The sequence below is a fragment of the Athene cunicularia genome, assembly GCF_003259725.1.
Source record: "Athene cunicularia isolate RWA chromosome 3 unlocalized genomic scaffold, athCun1 chr3_part1, whole genome shotgun sequence".
Lineage (NCBI taxonomy): Eukaryota > Metazoa > Chordata > Aves > Strigiformes > Strigidae > Athene > Athene cunicularia.
Window position 1 is genome coordinate 43,697,368 of NW_020799097.1, and position 17,468 is coordinate 43,714,835.

Below are 17,468 nucleotides of genomic sequence, written 5' to 3' on the forward strand. Positions count from 1 at the left end.
TTTTCCAATAATTTTGCAAAAATACATTTCGCACAGAGGTTATTCAAAAAGGAAAATGCATGTGAAGTGGAGAGATTAAGGATGTTTCTTATGCAGCCACTGAACCTGCATAAATGCAGGGAGGAAATCCTGTAGACATTAAAAATATTTCCAGATGAGCCAGTAGATGCCATTCTTCTAAGATATTCTAGTAAAACAGGGTTGAGGAGTCTCTCCTTTGGCAAGTTTTGGGCAGAATAATGGGTATCTATTCTCAGGTTACACAGTCAAGTTCAAAAGTAAAAGGGTTGTAGAAATGGATGATGGAGCATGGGCTAACAGTTTTTCAGCCCGTCTTGTGACTTTTTTTTTTTTTTTCTTTTCTCTCCAAGTTGTCTTTCTGAAGAGCAGCCAGAGTTAACGAGTTTTTCTTTGACAGAGTTCAGTCAGTCTACAACCTACCCTAATGCTTGCTGCTTCAAAGCTTGAATGGAAGTTTTTTGATCCCTGCTGTAGGCAATAGGTTGTCCAAAAACTCTTCTGCTCTCTCATCTTGTATAAAGAGCAGCTTGCCTGCAGATCCATGGCTTTCAGGTATTCCTGTATAGAAATTAGGAATTCTTATCTTTCTGCATGTTTCTGAGTGAAACAAATCTGCATCACAGTCATCACTTTGTGACCAGCTGGGTAGTTACAGAAGGAAACTCTTGCTTACATCTCAGTTTCTGCACTTTTGCTGATAAACAACATTTTCATTAGCTTCCAAGTTTTTGGATTTTAGGATTTCACCTCCAAACTGTCCCATAAGACTAGAAGTTAGACTTAGCATAAGAAAGGAATGTATTAGATGTTGAGCTGCTGGTCTTACAATGAACACTTCTTAGCATGAGTTTGTAAAGAACAGATAATGCAAGATAAGCAGTTAAGACCACATTCTAGTCATAGTATACTTGAGTTTTAGTAAGCTGCTGGATACTGTACGTAACAATTGTTACTGGAAAAAGTCCTTTGCAGCTTGGGTAACTAGCTGACATACAGTGCTTCAGATGGAGTAATAGCACAGTATCAAGGCCATGGCTGCACTCCACTGACATGCTCATTTACAATCAGCAGGTACTTTGCAGTATTGCACCTGGGTTTAAATACTGCTTAGTGCCAAGTGAAAATGATCCTGGGATCTTGCTTTCTTAAGTGGACATTTGTCCACATCCCCAAACTGGTTGTGAACTGGCAGCCTGCCCGAGACAGTCCCCACATTAAAGGGGAAAGTAGTATAATGAGTGTTTTGGCAGAGCTGTGTGTGCTGCCCCTTCTCAGTTGTTGGCAGTGTGCCTGTCTTTAACCAGCAAAACTAGCCCTTTTATCTTCAATTTCAGCAAATTTAAGGTTGCTCTCTCCATTGTAAGAAAAATACCCACTTTTCCCATATATTTTCATTTTCTTTACATCATTCCTTTATTTAGCCTCTCAGCTTCCATAGAGCTCCCTTGGTCCCTACATCCCACCAAGCTGACAAATGATTTGTACGCTGTGGTACCAGTAGCACTTGTGTGCAGAGCACCCTACCTGCATGGTTGTGTGTTCTGCTGCCCAGAATCAGGATCCAATGTCCCCGTCTGCTGCTGTGCCTGAGATGGCAGAAGATTTGGGCAATGAGGATGGCAATAGTTCACCAGATCCACAAATGCAGGAAATGATTTGAAACTAACTTTCTGTTGGGATTAATAGCACATATGTGGTATGTGCCAGCAAACGTGTTTGAACTTTCTTCTCTGACTTCTGCAATATTTTGTACGCTTTGACTTGCAGGTGCTGGATGTTAGCAAGGAAGGGAAGGAAGAGGTATTCTACGGGCCTACGCTCCCCTTTGCTTCCAACGGAATAGCAGCATGCTTTCTTCCAGCTCCTTATTTCACGTGCCCCAACCTTCAGACTCTGCAAGTGCCTCACCACAGGATTGGCACAATGTGAGACAAGGAATGTGCACTTCATAAAATCAGAAGTGTGGGGGGGAAATCAAACCCTGTCTATAGAAAGGTTTCTCTGGATCAGTGAGAAGAATCAATCCACACGGGCTGCTGCTTTACCTTCACACATTTGTCTTAAAGTCAGATCACAGTAGGCAGGAAGGATGCTACAAAACCTGCCTGCAGTTCCTCTCCTCTGCCTCAGATGTAGACGCATATACATGAGAACCTTTGGCATTTCTGCTGGTGACTACCTGCTACCTGTTTCTACTTCACTTCCTTATGCAACTTCATAAGGCATTGTGGATGCTCTCAGCTCCTCCTGGGCTGCTCTTCTTTGGAGTCTGCACGTTCAGTTGTTTACCAGTGGCACTTTTAAAGTTGATAGGAAGCTCTGTTTATGTTGACAAAGATGATATAATACTGTGGTAATTATGCAACTTACTCGATACCTTTGGCAAAAAGAATAACAAATGTGTTGACTTCCAATTCCACACTCCATCGTTTACAGTTTCTCATTTAATAATACTTCATTTGAAATTTAAATACTGCAAAGCAGATTAAAACAAAAATAAAAAACCACAAGCCCTATAGTATATGAGGAACACATAAAAATTGTCTCAGCTGAAAGACAAAGACACTGAAGCCTCATGGGTAAACCCAAGTCTGAACTGAATGTGTTTGTCTGAGAATCTAAAGATCATTTGGGATGTCATTTACCAAGGTCTACTATCAAATAAATGTTACCTTCTGTCATATGATCAATTCCTCCTGACAGCTGCAGTCTTTTAATGGTGGAGAACAGCCTCTTTACTGTATAATTAAAATGTGCCATTTACTTAATATTTTTAATATCCAGTTTGCAAGGGGTCACCACATTTACAATTATCAATGAAGTCTCATTTTGTCCAACATATGGTCCCACAAATCACTGGTCTCCAGAGGCTAAACAGGTGTAGAACAATGTCAATATTTATTTATTTATTCTTTCGGTTTATATAGTGTGTCTCCATTCCATACTCCAGGCATATGCCAGTTCACAATAAATACTCTAACCTGTTATATTTTGGCTTTGCTTGGCTACTGCAGCCCCTGTCTCTTATTTCTGTGGTTTATTTACATATCTAACAACAACTTCAATGTTTGTAAATATTAACCAAGCATGTAATTAAATCTTTCTCTATTTATGATTTACGGGTATTATGCACTTCTCTGCTTTACCTACTGATCTGTTCCCTGCCACCGTGCTATCTGAGCAGACCTATGAAATTCCTACTGCTGCTCATGCAAATGCCGTGTGCAGAGTATGCTGCAGCAATAGCCTGTGCTTGCTGGACAAGAACAGGTTTGACTTTGTCCAGTGAGCAATGTTTCCAAATCAAATGCTGCTTTTAACTTTTAAGGTTCCGGTTAATCATACAGGGAGGTGAACTTTGTCACTGTTTTTGTCTCCAGCTGGGGCAGCGTACTCACAGCAGATCACCTTTCCTCTTCCAGTAATTCTTAGGTTAGAAAGTTTTGTGGGGCTTTTTGCTGAGCTTTCTCATTCTTGTTGGGTAGAGCAGAGCTGCAGCTGCAGTGCCTTTGCCTAGCACACCAACCTCAGTGCTAACAGTGTCCCCCTCTGCACACAAAACAAGCCTGTATCCTGGCAATACTTTTTTCTAGCTGCATGGGAGCTGTACCTCAGGATTTTTTGTTTTAGATCCTTTTATCTCCTGGAAATCGGCATGCAAGGGCCAGCTCTCCTAACATGCCATTTACACTTTAAAAATCTGACTGGTGCCCGGGCAAGTATTTGAAGTTCTATTTATACATGACTTGCAGTAACACAAACATATTACGTCTCATTTTCAGGAGGTGGTAGCTAAAATAATCGCAACGTGTGTGTAGAGATCCTTGGGGCTTCGAGCCCCACTGCAGCTGAATGACCAGCTTTTGCTCTGGGTGCAGAACTGACATCTACTGCCTGCTTTGCAGGTGGTGAGACAATAATTTCTCAGACTTTGTAAAGCCCAGTGTGTTTCCAGAATATAGTGCAAAGCTTATTTTGTATGTCTCAACTTGGTCTTGAGGCTTTCATTCCTAGGCCTCATAGCTTACCACAGCTTGTAGCTATGGAACAGTTTCTAAACTGCTCCTTCTGGGGAGCGCGGGGAGGGGTAGCGAGGGCTCTGGCGCACTGCTGGGCCGTGGCAGCAAGCTGCAATGCAGGCCCGGCTTTGAGGAGCAGAGTGGGCAGCTTCCTTAAGCAAAGCAGCATGTGTCTTGTGGTTCAAGGACTGAGAGGCAGGAGTGTATGGCAAGAAAGTTATTTATCATGTTTGTTCTGCCCTTTAGAGGCTTTTCCTGTTCTGGTTGTTATCACCAATTGTCTGTTCTGGTGAATAGCCGTTTTAAACAGCTGTGCAATTGCATTAAATTAGTTAAGGGTACCACAGCCACAGAGCCTCAGGACAACACATATGCTCATATTAGTGTCAGAATTCTGCTCTGGCTCTTAATCATCGGGCTCCACTGATTACAGAGAAGTCTTTCAGGGAAACTTCTTATCCCTTAAGTTTTTGTGCCACACTTTCCTATCTGGGTCTTTTGCTTCTGTTGCAGGACCTACAGGACAGGTGGGGTGCTTTGCTGCACCTGAAGTCAGAAAATGCCATGTAGCTCTTGCCAGGTGAGCAAAAACCAGTTATTTATTGCCAGGTAAGAAAAAAGAAGGGTGTTGATGCAAGAGCAGACAGCACTCTGGTGCTAGCAGGGACTCTGCTCTGGCTGAGGGGGTCTCTGCTAGGGAGGAACCAGTGGTGGGAGAGCAAGGCTGGCTTCAGGGCCAGCTGCAGCTCTGCAGGAATCGTGGGCAAAGGCAACCCATGAGCTGAAGCTTCTGAAGAACTGCTCTGAAGTCCTTGCTCTGCCATTCTCCATTTAGTGTCCCTGGCTTCTGAAACTGCACCAGTTGCAGGCTCCTGTGTGCCAGAAACCAGATCTGCCTCTGCTGTTCTAAATGTTTATACCATTTTTGGCAAACATAAACCTCTGAACCCAACCTTTGTCCCTATCCAGCCTACCAGTTTTGGTATTTACCTCTGAAATGCAGTTTAGCTCAGTTTTTCTACAGAGCCTTAAAGTTCTCCATAATAAGACTATTTCCACGCTTGATGGTTCCGTTAGTAGCGTCAGATGAGCACAGCGTGAGAGCAGCTGCCCACACAAGTCACTGGGGTTCCCAGCTGGGAATGTGGACGGTAATGGCACAGGTTGCAACCGGTGAGAACTCTCACTCGTGCTTCCTTACAAGTGAATAATGCAGCAGCAGTTACTAACTGTCAAGTTTGGAAACCAGTGCAGGTCCATGCCCTGAATTCCTCAGATTTACAGATTAAAGCTACTTATATCTGCAACTAGGCTTTTGGGCCACAAGGTCTTGAGAGCTGTGCTGAAGAACTTTTGCACTCTTATGCCTGTCCTGTGATCTCCTTTTTTGGGCCATTCCTGTAAAGAGTAATATTTCATCCTTTATATAGCATACTTCACCTCTGAGTTCTAAGATGTGTTAGCAGCTCTTAGCAATAAATAACCACAACGGCAATCAGCTGCTTTGTGCTTTTTAATCCAAAAAAGACAGTTTCCAGAAGCAGCAGCAGCACCACCAGCCTTTTCTGCCCCTGTGGTCTCTATTGAACATTTCACACACAAGTGCTGACCAAAGAAATACACGTTAAGTGTTGGTGTGCTGCATTTCTGCTTCTGTGCATTAGTGATTTTGTAATCCTTGCATTTCCAGTTGTGGCTTATGATTTTCTTCTTAACTTAGCAGCTTTCAGGGAAAGTACCTGATTCTTGGAATGGTTCAAACTTTTGTAACTCTATTTTCCTCTAAGTTTTGCCTTCCCCAGTTACCCTCCCCCAAACCTGTACAGACATTTAGTGCATCAGTTGCAGAATCATGGAGAAATAGATAATTGAATATTCACACATGCAGAAACAACACAGGCAGAATGTGGAACAATGTGGAAACAAGCGCGAAAAGAGGCGGCATCTGTTTATTGAAAATTAGAATGTAGAATAAATTAAGAGGGCAAGGTTAAAACACATCATCTGCAGGCAGAGTTTGTAGGGGAGGAAGACTTTGCAGGAAGTTTAGCACATAGACTATATAAAGGGCTTATACAGTTTTATTTTTGCAAAACAGTTTTTTTTTTATTTTTCTCCCCAAGGACACATTTTAAAGGTATAAAAAGTGTCCACATAAAGAATGGTTTTCCAATAGAGATGATTATATATAGCTGTTTCACAGTAATGCCAGAATTAAAATGCTTAAAATGTTAACTCTTACTGTGGGTACGTTAGGCTATGTTGCAATGCTTCAAGTATGGAAGCAGAGAGTAAATATTTTTAGTAATACCCTCAATTCATGTAAGTGAATGCTGTGCTCATTTTCCCACTGGTGCCCATACAAGGTCATGCTGGCCCTTTCTAAAACAAATAATGAATTTAGCAAACTTGCGTTTTCAGTGCCTGTTTGTGTGACATTCTGCAGGGAGGAGAGTAGATTCAAGATAGTGTTTGGACTGAAAAACACAGTGAAGTTGGGTTTGATCTGGCATTACTCTGCTGTCATTTCCCAAGGCCTGCAAAGATACCACATCTACAAATGCAAGAACTGAGTTTTTAATTTTTTTTCTGTTCTATACATACCTTCACTTTTCATACAAGTCTACCAAAGGTTTAGCATTTTAAAGCTGCTCAAGTAGACAAAAGCCATATCCTAGTCATTCATCTTAAAACAAGCTTAATTATGCTAGGACATATTGACACTGCATCAGATTTTAATCTTCAACATAATTTTATAACCATTGCTAACAGATGGGCTGATTACACTGAATTTGAGTTTTAAATAATAGTTAAAAATTATAAAATATGATTAAACTGAAAATACCCATGCATACATAATTTTCAAAAGCTACTGAAAGGGGGAAAAACAGAGCGTAATAAAACCTCTTTTCTGTTTCCTGAGGGAAATACATTTCATTTAGGTGGACAGTTATCAAAGTTACTTAAATGACTCTGTAAGTAGTGTATGCTATTGGCAGCTCCTCTTCTGTGCAATTACAACAGATATGCAGAACCTTATTCTTTCCATAGGTGTGCTGCTCTATTCCAGCATAAAAGGCATAAATTTTTCTATTGCAGAAGCTCTTTTATTGAAACAAGTGCCTTCCCCCCTCTATTTTTTTTTTTGTCATTGAAAATGAAAGCAAGGAGTAATTTAAATTACCATGTTCCTGCTCTTTAATAACAATAACAAATGGAAAATTCTTATAAAATAGAGGGACAGCTTTGTGGGACTAATGGAAGTTGAATGTGAATTTTGAACAGAAGGGTGGTTTGGTTTTTTTTTTTTCAGTTATCATTTTAAGGTTACTAAAGGAAAGGTAAACCAGACTTCCCTCTCTCTGCTTTTCATCATGTGCTGGACATCTGTTTCATGTCACAAGGATGATAATGGGTCAGAGGTGATCAGTATCCTGAATTCTGGAATAGGGAAAATATAAAAATGAAATACTTTCTATTCAGCTCCAGATTCTATATATTGCAAAAAGAAAATGGCATAGCAGTCTTCTACCCGGAACAGTCCTCTGGCCAATGAGATCAGCATAGAAGATGCTTATAAGGCTCACAACTGCTGTAAACAGGTCTCCTGTCAACAATTGTTAGTGTTTCTAAACAAAAAGAAATATAGAGAATCATTAAATGGTTTGACGTGGAAGGGACCTTAAAGATCATCTCGTTCCAAGCCCCCTGCCATGGGCAGGGACATTTTCCACTAGACCAGGTTGCTCAAAGCCCTGTCCAGCCTGGCCTTGAACACTGCCAGGGAGGGGGCAGCCACAGGTTCTCTGGGAAACCTGATCCCATGTCTCACCATCCTCACAGTAAAGAATTTATTCCTTATAGCTAACCTAAATCTACCCTCTTCCAGTTTAAAACTGTTACCCCTGGACCATGTAAGTGGCCTGGCAGAAGAATAATCTTACTGAGATTTAATAGTTTGTTATAACTCCATTGACATATGATGATCCTGTAGTAAGAGTAATTAATTAATGTTCAAATTAGGTTAATACCACCAACTTTTCATACGTAGAAAGGGAGGAGGACTAAGCCCAGGTGTATATGTTGAAGTTGCTCTGAGTTTCATTAAGAATTTTTAACTATACCCTTTTCTCAGGATCTTTTCACTCTCAGTTATGGAAGTTAGTTACAAGTGCAGTAAACGTCCCTTTTTGCAGACAATGTTATTTTTAAACATACAGTGAGAGACACTTCTGTTCCAAGAAGTACAATAGTATTCTGCTGCTACGAAAATGTGGGCCAAAGGAGGATCCTATAAAAGGCAAAATCAGGCTATTACTTTATGGTGATGTTCAGACCCAAGCAGGGGCAGAACGAAGCTGTCTAGAGCAGGGACATGTTAGTGCAGTCAACACACTCACAGCCGCAGCGTGGCTTTGGCACATTGGGTCTGACCTGACTCTTAACTCAGACCACTGCTGTGTCTCCATAGCGTATCATCTTGCACCCAACAGCGATTTGCCTTTCAGCCCTCCGGTAATACCGAGTGCTGCTTTGAGACAACAGGCTGACAGTCAGCATCACCTTCCACCACAGCACATGTGGGCAGGCGATGGCTGACAAGAAGGGAATGAAGGAAGGACACAGGTGGGGGCCTTTGTCCTGCTGTTGCTCTGCAAGCCTGTGAGAGGACACAAAAGCCTGAATGAGCTGTGTGAAGGAACTGCACTGGTGTCTGTCTGTCCAAATACCGGTGGTATTGGTACCAGTGACTTGCTTGCAAGAGTCACCGACCCCTACCAAATCCACAATCCTCAGCTCACCTGTTGCAGGCACCTACTTTAAGGTCTGGCCTCTGCCTGGAACCACAGCCCCCACTAGCAAACTGATCCACACAGCTGCTGTCAGGGGCTGGCAACATCCAAGTGGCAGTTTCTGTTGTCTTCTCCACAGGCAATGACAGCCCTTGTATTAATTACCAGTCTTTATTAGATACAAAGTTAGGCTTGGTATATATCTCTAGAAAAGATATATACTTTTCATCTGTTGGAAATCACCTTGGATTTAAGGCACAACCCTTTTCCTGTAATCAACATCTATCCCTGTGATACTCACTTGGGAGAGTGGAAAATAGGCATCTGATCTATATTGCTTAGTGGAAAGCAGATCATCCTGCCAATGGATCAGCAGAGAAAGACATCTGCCCAGCACTAGTGGAATCTGCTGCTCATCCATTATCTGTTACTCCTGAGAAACAAAGCCTTCAAAAGCCATAAGGCAGGGCAAGGCAGTGACACATCTTCACCCTGTAGTCAGGAGAGGATTTCTGTCCTGGTGCTCCCTACAGTGTCTTGACAATGGATGCCTGAAATTGCCTGTCCGAACATGAAAAGACTGCCATCTCATGGAGCCTCTGGGGTTGGTGTAAGACTTGACTAGTAATACCAGAAGTGTCTGCTGGTTCCATTCACTTCAGATTTCAAATACTTACAAAGCATCCATACACACTGACAGGAAAATGCCAGAAGCAAAAGATATATGTAAGTTTAACATTAGGGAGTTGCTGAGGTGTTTAAAATTATTCTTAGTTGCTGTCCAAAGTCACTGCACACTTAAGTATCTGCTGGCTAAACCCTATGATGATATTTTCAGGTGCCACAGAGCCAAACTCCATGTTACCAGGCTACTGATCCCTGGCAGAACTCACAGCTGACTTGCTGCTGCTTTCACACTTTTCCTACTCTGCGTACAGGGTCCAATACAGACACCTCAGCACACACCCACCAATTTCAACCTTGCACAAACGACTGTGGGGATGAGTCTCTGGTGGAGGGAGAAGAGGAAAGCAAGCTTCCCTTCCTCTGCCAGAGGTTAAGGATACCACTCACCCAATAGTGGAAGTCTTATTTTCATATCCCCTCTTAACCTGATTTACAGCAAGGCTCTATTCTATTGTTTATTAAGCACAGTGAAGAGGCAGACTTTGCATCTACATGCCAATGAACTGCTCCTGCCAGTGGTAGCAACCAGTGTAAAAGCTTTCCAGGATCTCCTGCTCTTAGCTTAAGCAGTTCTCTATGCATTGTGTAAGGAAGCTAGACATTTGTACTGTTTTTAAACCAAACTCTTCATATGTAAAGTAATATAGGAAGATTTAACTTAAATAATGTTCACTCTCCTAAGCAGCCTCTACACAGACAGCATCTAATAAGACATAATACATAATTTCAGTTCATGGTGGTTTTCAGTCTTTACTTTTTCTATATTATAATTAAATTCAGCACTTTCTTCTTTTCTAACTGATTTTGGACTGTTGTTTTGGTGTATACTTGGTAAGGCAGTATAGACTAACAGTCTGCAAGCCTTCATCTCATTAATATTATCAGAACTGTCAGTCACATCTGCAAATGTCCATACCAAATAATTAGACCAAACCAGATTGCCCATTTGGCAGTGGTTGATGAATATGATGCAAAATGCTTTATTTCTGTTCACATTAACTTTTTGACAGAGAATAATAATTTCCAAACAGTTTAAGTTAATTTCTCATGCACCAGGAGCTATTACAGATTTACATAAAGCTATGTTGCTTTTTCAGAAACTTCCAGGCACTATAGATAGTGGTCTTTAACAATCTACTATAGTCATCCTTAAATGTTTTGTTATAATATCTGCTCCATCCTTTAAAAGTCAAAGGTTTTACGTTCAGGAAGTAATACCACAGTCAGTCATCTGCTCCATAAACTACTGTGTGATAGGACACAAATTTCAAAGACATCTCTATTAATCTCTCTTGGAGAGGTATTTATTTATTTATTTATTTAAAAAGCTTTTTAGAAGCACAATCCTCTTGAGATGAATAAAACTCCTCCCAGGTACAGAAGCTTACAAGAAACTACAATGCAAGTTCAGTAAGTCACTTCCATAATGAAAAGAACCTCCATGTTCTGCACTATTAAGTAGCCTAAAGAGGCTTTTAGTTACTGCATTATCTGAAGTAACGATAGCCGATTGAGGCAAAAAGATTATCTAGTTCGACTTGATAAGATTACTGCAATGAAAGAAAAGCTGCTCTGAACAAGATTTTAGGGTTTTTTTGTGGAGCTGTTAGACAGCTTCCCATTAATATAGTAAAGTTAAAATTTGGATAATTTTAGAAGCAGCCTGTTCACCAGTGTTGCCATTAGGGGCAAACTTACCACTCCCAAAGTCCAGTAAGTAGTTTCAGTAATACAGGTTACTGAGGGAAGTGAGAAGTGTGAATACCACAGGCATTAACGGAACTTTCCTGAGAACTTCAGAAAAAAAAAAAAAGTAGAGAAAGTTACAGAGCTAGACCTATCCTGGAAAGACCTAAACGATAATCCATAACACGGCAAAATATTTGAAAGATCCAACTTCCCAGGCAAACAGAAATAATTACTAGTGTATGATCAAGTGGAATAATTCCCTAAATTAATATGTTCTTTAGAAGCCTGTCCTCCTTTTTTTTTTTCCTCACACAGTTTACATCTAGTCTAAATTAAATGGATAATTAACAGTGTCGCGACTAATAAAAAGATTGTGGGATCACTGTAAATATGGGTTAATTTTAAGAAAATAGTATTGAAAAGAAAGAGGACAGGAAATCTGAACCTACCTTTTCTTATATTACCCACAATAACAGAAGAGATTTTACACTGGAATTTGAAAGACTGTAATATTTTAATATAGGTGGGAGGTTAAGACAGTTATATACATTTCATGAAACATACATACAAGCGCTCTCAACCAACGATAGCTCTATCATACTGGTGAAATTCCTGGTGAATGCAATGTATTTAACAAGATCACAGCTTTTTTTCATTCTACTAAAATAAGTTAGAAATTACAAAGTTATGATTTTCCTAAGAACATACTGAATAAGAATTTCAGAAGTACAGTGTTAAGAGGGTCAGGTCTCACTCAATGTGAGCTGAGTTGTGAAATTACTTCGATTCTTTGAAATCCTATCTCCTATGTTGCAATACAGGCTCTGCTCATATAGACATTTAACGTGTAATAAGTTCACTGGATCTTTCAATTGCCATTCAACAGTATATTGACTGTTACTCTTCAGATGCATGACATTATTCAAATATCACAGAAATTATTAAAATTAATACATAACTTAGGAGGGGTGGGGAAACAAAAAACTGATAAAGACATTGCCATTGTAAAGAAAAAGAACTTGGCTAGTGTGTCATAGAATGCAGGTTTAGGTACTGACAGTGTCAGAACGTTCAAGAGGAAACGATTAAACACCAGCACACTGCTAACCTGTCTCACTTTCCAGTTTTTGTATCTCATTTTGTCCAGCCTCTGTGAGGTAAGATAAGAGTCTTTTATAGGCTTCTCTGTTGAAAAAAATAAGAGAAAGTAACATGTTAATCTCAAACATTCTAGGAGTACAAGCACATAATTCCCAAACATATTGTTTTCATATTGGGATATTAGAACACAGTAACTCTTCCCCTCTGCCCCCACCCCTCATCTATTCAACTGCTTTGTTTGCTGTGAATTTTCAGCATGGCAAGGCTGGAAAAAGAATAAAGATTGCCTTGTTTATGGCTACTAGTGTAGTGAAGATTCTTAGAAGTCTACTTGTTTAGTAAAATGCTGTGAAATATATTTTATTAAAAATTTAAAACATGAGTTTCCAAGGCTTAGATGAGATTGGCATTCAAATGTCATCATGCTTTCTATCTGATTTCTGCACAAGAAATCTCTGTGCCTTATGCCGCAGCGCAATGACGCGAGCCATGGGCACTAGGGTGCAGGCTGGCACTGACACAGATTTAGACCATCATCCTCAACAAAGGGCAGTGACTGTTCTAAAATAAACCTGGAATTCAGAAGGGGACTGTTACTCAAGTGGATTTGCCAGAAGAGCATGTATGCATTGGCAAGACTTTTCACCTGAAGTTCATTCTAATACTCTCCTGGACAATATAATTATACTGCCTCTGACGTTTAGATCTGTACTAATTATATATCTTTTTAATGAAGTACTAACTTGAGCAAACAAAAATGCAGTTTTCATTCTAGTTCCCTGCAATAATAATACTGGACATCACCACTATAAGCATCTAACTTCTGAAGTTGGTTTCTTTTATATATACATGGGTTTGCAGTTTAATGTCTACAATAATTGCACAGAATATGTTAATATAATATTATTTAGTGGCCAGGACCGAAGAGAAAAAAAATCAGTTATTAGTGTTCTTACAATAAACTGTTCATGGATCACCCTAGACTGCTGGGTAATGGAGCAATTTCTGAATACAAATTATTAACACAAAACATCAACAACAGATTAGATAATATATATGTTAAATTATGAAGCTAAAAGAAACTTAGCTCTTCAGAAATCTCCAAGCATATATTTCAGGAAGCTCAAACCACCTGCTTTTTTTTTTTTTTTTTTCATATTCTGTAGGTAAAAGGGATCAATTTTACCTTATTAACAGTATTTTTTAAAAAAATAAAATTGGCTGTGAAATACATTATCAAAAGACCAAAAGAAAACAGTATGAAAATCCTGCATATAATGGTACTTCAGTCTGACCTTGGGTGAATTACCTTAAATAAAAGCAAATGTATTTGTTGGTAGAAGATAATAAAAAGTGAGTAATATAATTACAAATAATTTATTTTTCATTAAATGGAAAATTAATACCCTTTGACTACCCTTTACTGTCTCATGAGTTACACTCTTATACAACTGTCTTTTGGACTTCTTATAGCCCAGGCCCTGCTAATAAGCACCTCAAAATTTCTCCAGCCAGAGGTGTGACTGGGATCCTACCCATTGAGTAGTCCCAGTATGGGCATTAATGCAAACGCTGAGGCCTGTTACTTGCCCTGACCACAGGAGGGTCAAGGGCCAGCCCTCCAGTGAGCAGAACTAACAGGAGCAGCAATTTCGACTCAGGTGCCACACTGGGCAGAGCTTCCTGGAGTTGTGTAACAGCATTTCTATAGGTGCTGGAAGTTCAGTGCTGCATCTGCACCCAGGGACACCACTGTCTGTGCAGAGCTGCTCATCTCACATGCCATTTCTTCCTAATGCTAGATGGATTCAAAAGTCAAACATTTCTGTCCTGTGTTCTTGGGGGCAAAGGGAGCAAGTGTGAGTCTGCTGTCCCCATGGGAGAGAGACGGCCAGCCTCTTCTGGACACCCACAACTCTTGTATGTTTATATTACAAGACAACTCTTGAAATTAAGCCATGGGCATTTCTTTTCCAGGCATCTAAGATCACACCTGATTATACAGTGATTTTAGATATGACCCATGAAGTCCTCTAAAGCAGGGACTGACATAATTCTTTGGGGCAGGAATTCTTCTTTATTCTGTTTTGCAACATAGAGTGTAGTGAGCAGAGGAATCTGGCTGGCTTCACATAAATTCTACTGGGGTCTGTAGCCCTAGCATCAAAACATCTCTGAAAATCTTTAGCAAATATAGATGTCTTAAAACCATGAAAGGCCTGAGCAGAGGGAGATTTCTGGATGAACACACTTAAAAAAATCACTCATTTTTTAATATGTGTGCTGCTGTCTAACATTGCTTTCTTTCAAGAGAATAAACCTCTACTGGTCATTGTCAAAAAACTGTATTAAAAATCAAACCTCTGTGCTGCATTTCTTCCAAGACCTTGTTTGTGCTCTGAATCCTTCAGAGACTGTGTGATTGTGGGAATCAGGCTGGTAACTAACGTCTGATCCAAGACTGCCACTGTTTCTAGTATGCTGAAAACCCGGTGATCATACACGGCGGTGTAGTCCTGGATAAACTGCCTGAGGGGGACACAGAGGCATTTAATGCAAGGTCGGAACTAGATGCAGAGAGAATGCCAAGAACAACTGAAGAGTCTAATCAGAACAAGCAATCTGGCTGCATGGCAATTTTCATATTGTTACACTTGAAATACTCTACATGGAATACTTCTTCCAAACGAAGCCATGCTTTTAAAGGCTAATGCTAAAAAACCCCACACGTTTATTTTCAAGCAATTTGTCAGATTCTGCTTCTGTTTCACCAGGGCTTACTTGTTCCAGAGCACTGCACTTTGTAGTTTTCCATTCAGATACATTAAACCATGTATTTATTTTTTACTTAAAAAAACCCCAAACCCCCAACAAAATAAGAAATCCAGATTCAAGTCTGCAGAAATAATGTTGGCATTTCTTATAAAGCTCCACTGGACCTTAAGCAGGGCAGACCACTGGATGGAAGCACACCCATTTGTCTTCCTGAGTGTTTGAGGCCTTTAAAGATCACAGATTACATTCGAATCAGAAGTAACACCCTAGAGATTAAACATCCCATGAAAGTGATATATCATGTACAGGGAGACTGGCATGCCCACAAACATCCATTCTTATTTCAGCAAGTCCCTCTGGAGCTTTCATCTAGACATGACCCAGTACAGCAGCAGTGCTTAGATTTGCAAAATGTCTTCAGGTCATGCAGCTCTTCTACCTGTATCCATGTGAGAAATAGGATTCATTTTGCAGAGGCATGGATCAGTATAATTTACATTATAATACTCAATCTATTATTTGTCACAAAATCACATCAATTAAAAAATAAAAAAGCTAAGCTTGTTGTATGAGAATTTGATCTCCATTATATACGCTTCAAATTAGGCGCACACATTTTCACAGGACCTAATAGTGACCATCCCCATTCACGAGGGGTTTCTCCCATTGCAGCAGCAACATACCTCTCCTATACCTTTTAAAACAGTACCTAATCCATGAGACAGCAGGTATATTGCTCTCTTCTACTTTTTTTCTCTGGCTTTTTGGCCAAGCCATGTTTAAAACCAGTGCCAAAAGCATCACTATTTAAATACCATAAACAAGTGACAATGCAGTATGTTAAGGATAATTAGTTATTTAGAAAAAACATGTTTGCTGTCAATTGGCTTGCAGTAGCTTCCCTGCCAATTGGCATATTTTCTGGTTACCTAAATACAGAAGTCAGCTGGGTGGCACGTTCTCCTCCTGACCCTGCTTGGCAGCATTCTACCATGTACTGTACAAGGTCTGTAGATATTTTTTTAACTGCAAAAGAAAAATCACAAGATTCACACTGAGCTCTTGAACTGACCATCTGGAGAATGTCTTTCATGAAGACTACAATTTTTAAATGAGAAAAAAACCGCTTTTATCTTACTTTGATGCAAGGCAAATGACTGTGAGAGCAGTTAGATTGGCTATAAAGAACAGAATGAATCACAGATTTATGCAAAAGTCTTATTTTCACCACCATTATCCTTTAAACATACAGATTTTTAAGTACACTATAGTCTCTTTAAGACAAAGCAAATAGATATACACTTAGTGGAAATAGAGATTTTATTTAAATTCAAGTTTTGTTTGAGTTCTTTAATCATTCCTATTTGAATTAAAGAAAAGCAGTCATGGCATTATATCCTGCCCAAAGCTATACAGATACTCCTTACTTTCAATGGTGGATGTTGTTCTGAATTCCACCCTTCTATCTTTTTTTAAGGGGACCCCCCCCCCCAAAAAAAAAAACCCAACACAAACCAAAGCAAACCCTTACTATTCTCCTCCCCTTATTTTTTTCCAAATAAGTATTCAAGTTGCAAGATACAGCTCTTCCTTTATAAAGGTGGAACTGGGCTGCAAGGAATTTTCTACAAGGGGTTGGTGGAGCCCTGTCCAGGGAGGCAGTGAGCTGATGGTTACAGCAGCACAAGGCATTCAGCTCATTCTACTCCACAGGGCGTTGCAAAGCAGGTATGCTTGCACATCTTGAAACTTTTATAGACCAGAATCAAAAAGTCCTTTTTTAAACACAAAATTTCCAGAAGTCAGAGGTGAATCCCCATTTTGCTTAATGCCTCCAATGGCAGCAAGAGATGGAAATTTTGAGTTTATGCACACATGCATTATACAACTGTGGGGTGAACAGAGTGCTTCATTTTTTAAGAAGCTAAAAATAAAGAAGTTCTCACTACCAAACAAAGCATGCTAAAAGAAGGAAGAAGACTCAAAGATGCCTTTAGAGAGCAACATGCTACTTTTAATCCATTTATCATGCCTCTATAGAGAGAGCATACGCTAGTCTTATTTGGTCTCAAACCTTTTGGTGCAAGAAAGCTTCCACAGTTACCAAGTCTGGGATAAATGAGATGGGAAGGATGAGGAGAAAGGAAATGCTCTTCAGATTTCTGAGAAGTTGATCATTAGTTCATTAGAGAGTGAAACAAGGCAGGACTTCTTTGCCTCTTGGAGACAGAAGTCACAGACCAGCTAAGGAAAAAAGAAAGCTTGTCCAGTTTATCTGGACAAAGTATCTCATTCACCTCATTTAAGAGTCTGAAATATTGGAATGAAAGAAGGTCCACAGTACAAAAAGCTTACAGGTGTGCAGAGAGGTATTTAAAGCAAA

General features: G+C 39.9%; 2 protein-coding genes across 6 annotated transcripts in view; one reads left to right on the forward strand and one right to left on the reverse strand.

The window, feature by feature from the left end:
* The window catches only part of KLHL32 (kelch like family member 32), a 125,642-nt gene extending 122,935 nt beyond the window's left edge, over positions 1-2,707 (forward strand). For all 4 annotated transcript variants that reach the window (XM_026844360.1, XM_026844359.1, XM_026844361.1 and 1 more), the window contains one exon: positions 1,789-2,707. In XM_026844360.1, coding sequence (XP_026700161.1) covers positions 1,789-1,950 — 162 coding nt within the window. In that variant the 3' untranslated portion in view covers positions 1,951-2,707. The remainder of the gene's footprint in view (positions 1-1,788) is intronic.
* A 5,200-nt stretch (positions 2,708-7,907) lies between these two features.
* The window catches only part of MMS22L (MMS22 like, DNA repair protein), a 99,168-nt gene continuing 89,607 nt past the window's right edge, over positions 7,908-17,468 (reverse strand). For both annotated transcript variants that reach the window (XM_026844356.1, XM_026844358.1), the window contains 3 exons: positions 16,015-16,111; positions 14,672-14,839; positions 7,908-12,394 (listed from right to left, as the gene is read on the reverse strand). In XM_026844356.1, the coding sequence (XP_026700157.1) occupies positions 12,313-12,394; positions 14,672-14,839; positions 16,015-16,111 (347 nt within the window). In that variant the 3' untranslated portion in view covers positions 7,908-12,312. The remainder of the gene's footprint in view (positions 12,395-14,671; positions 14,840-16,014; positions 16,112-17,468) is intronic.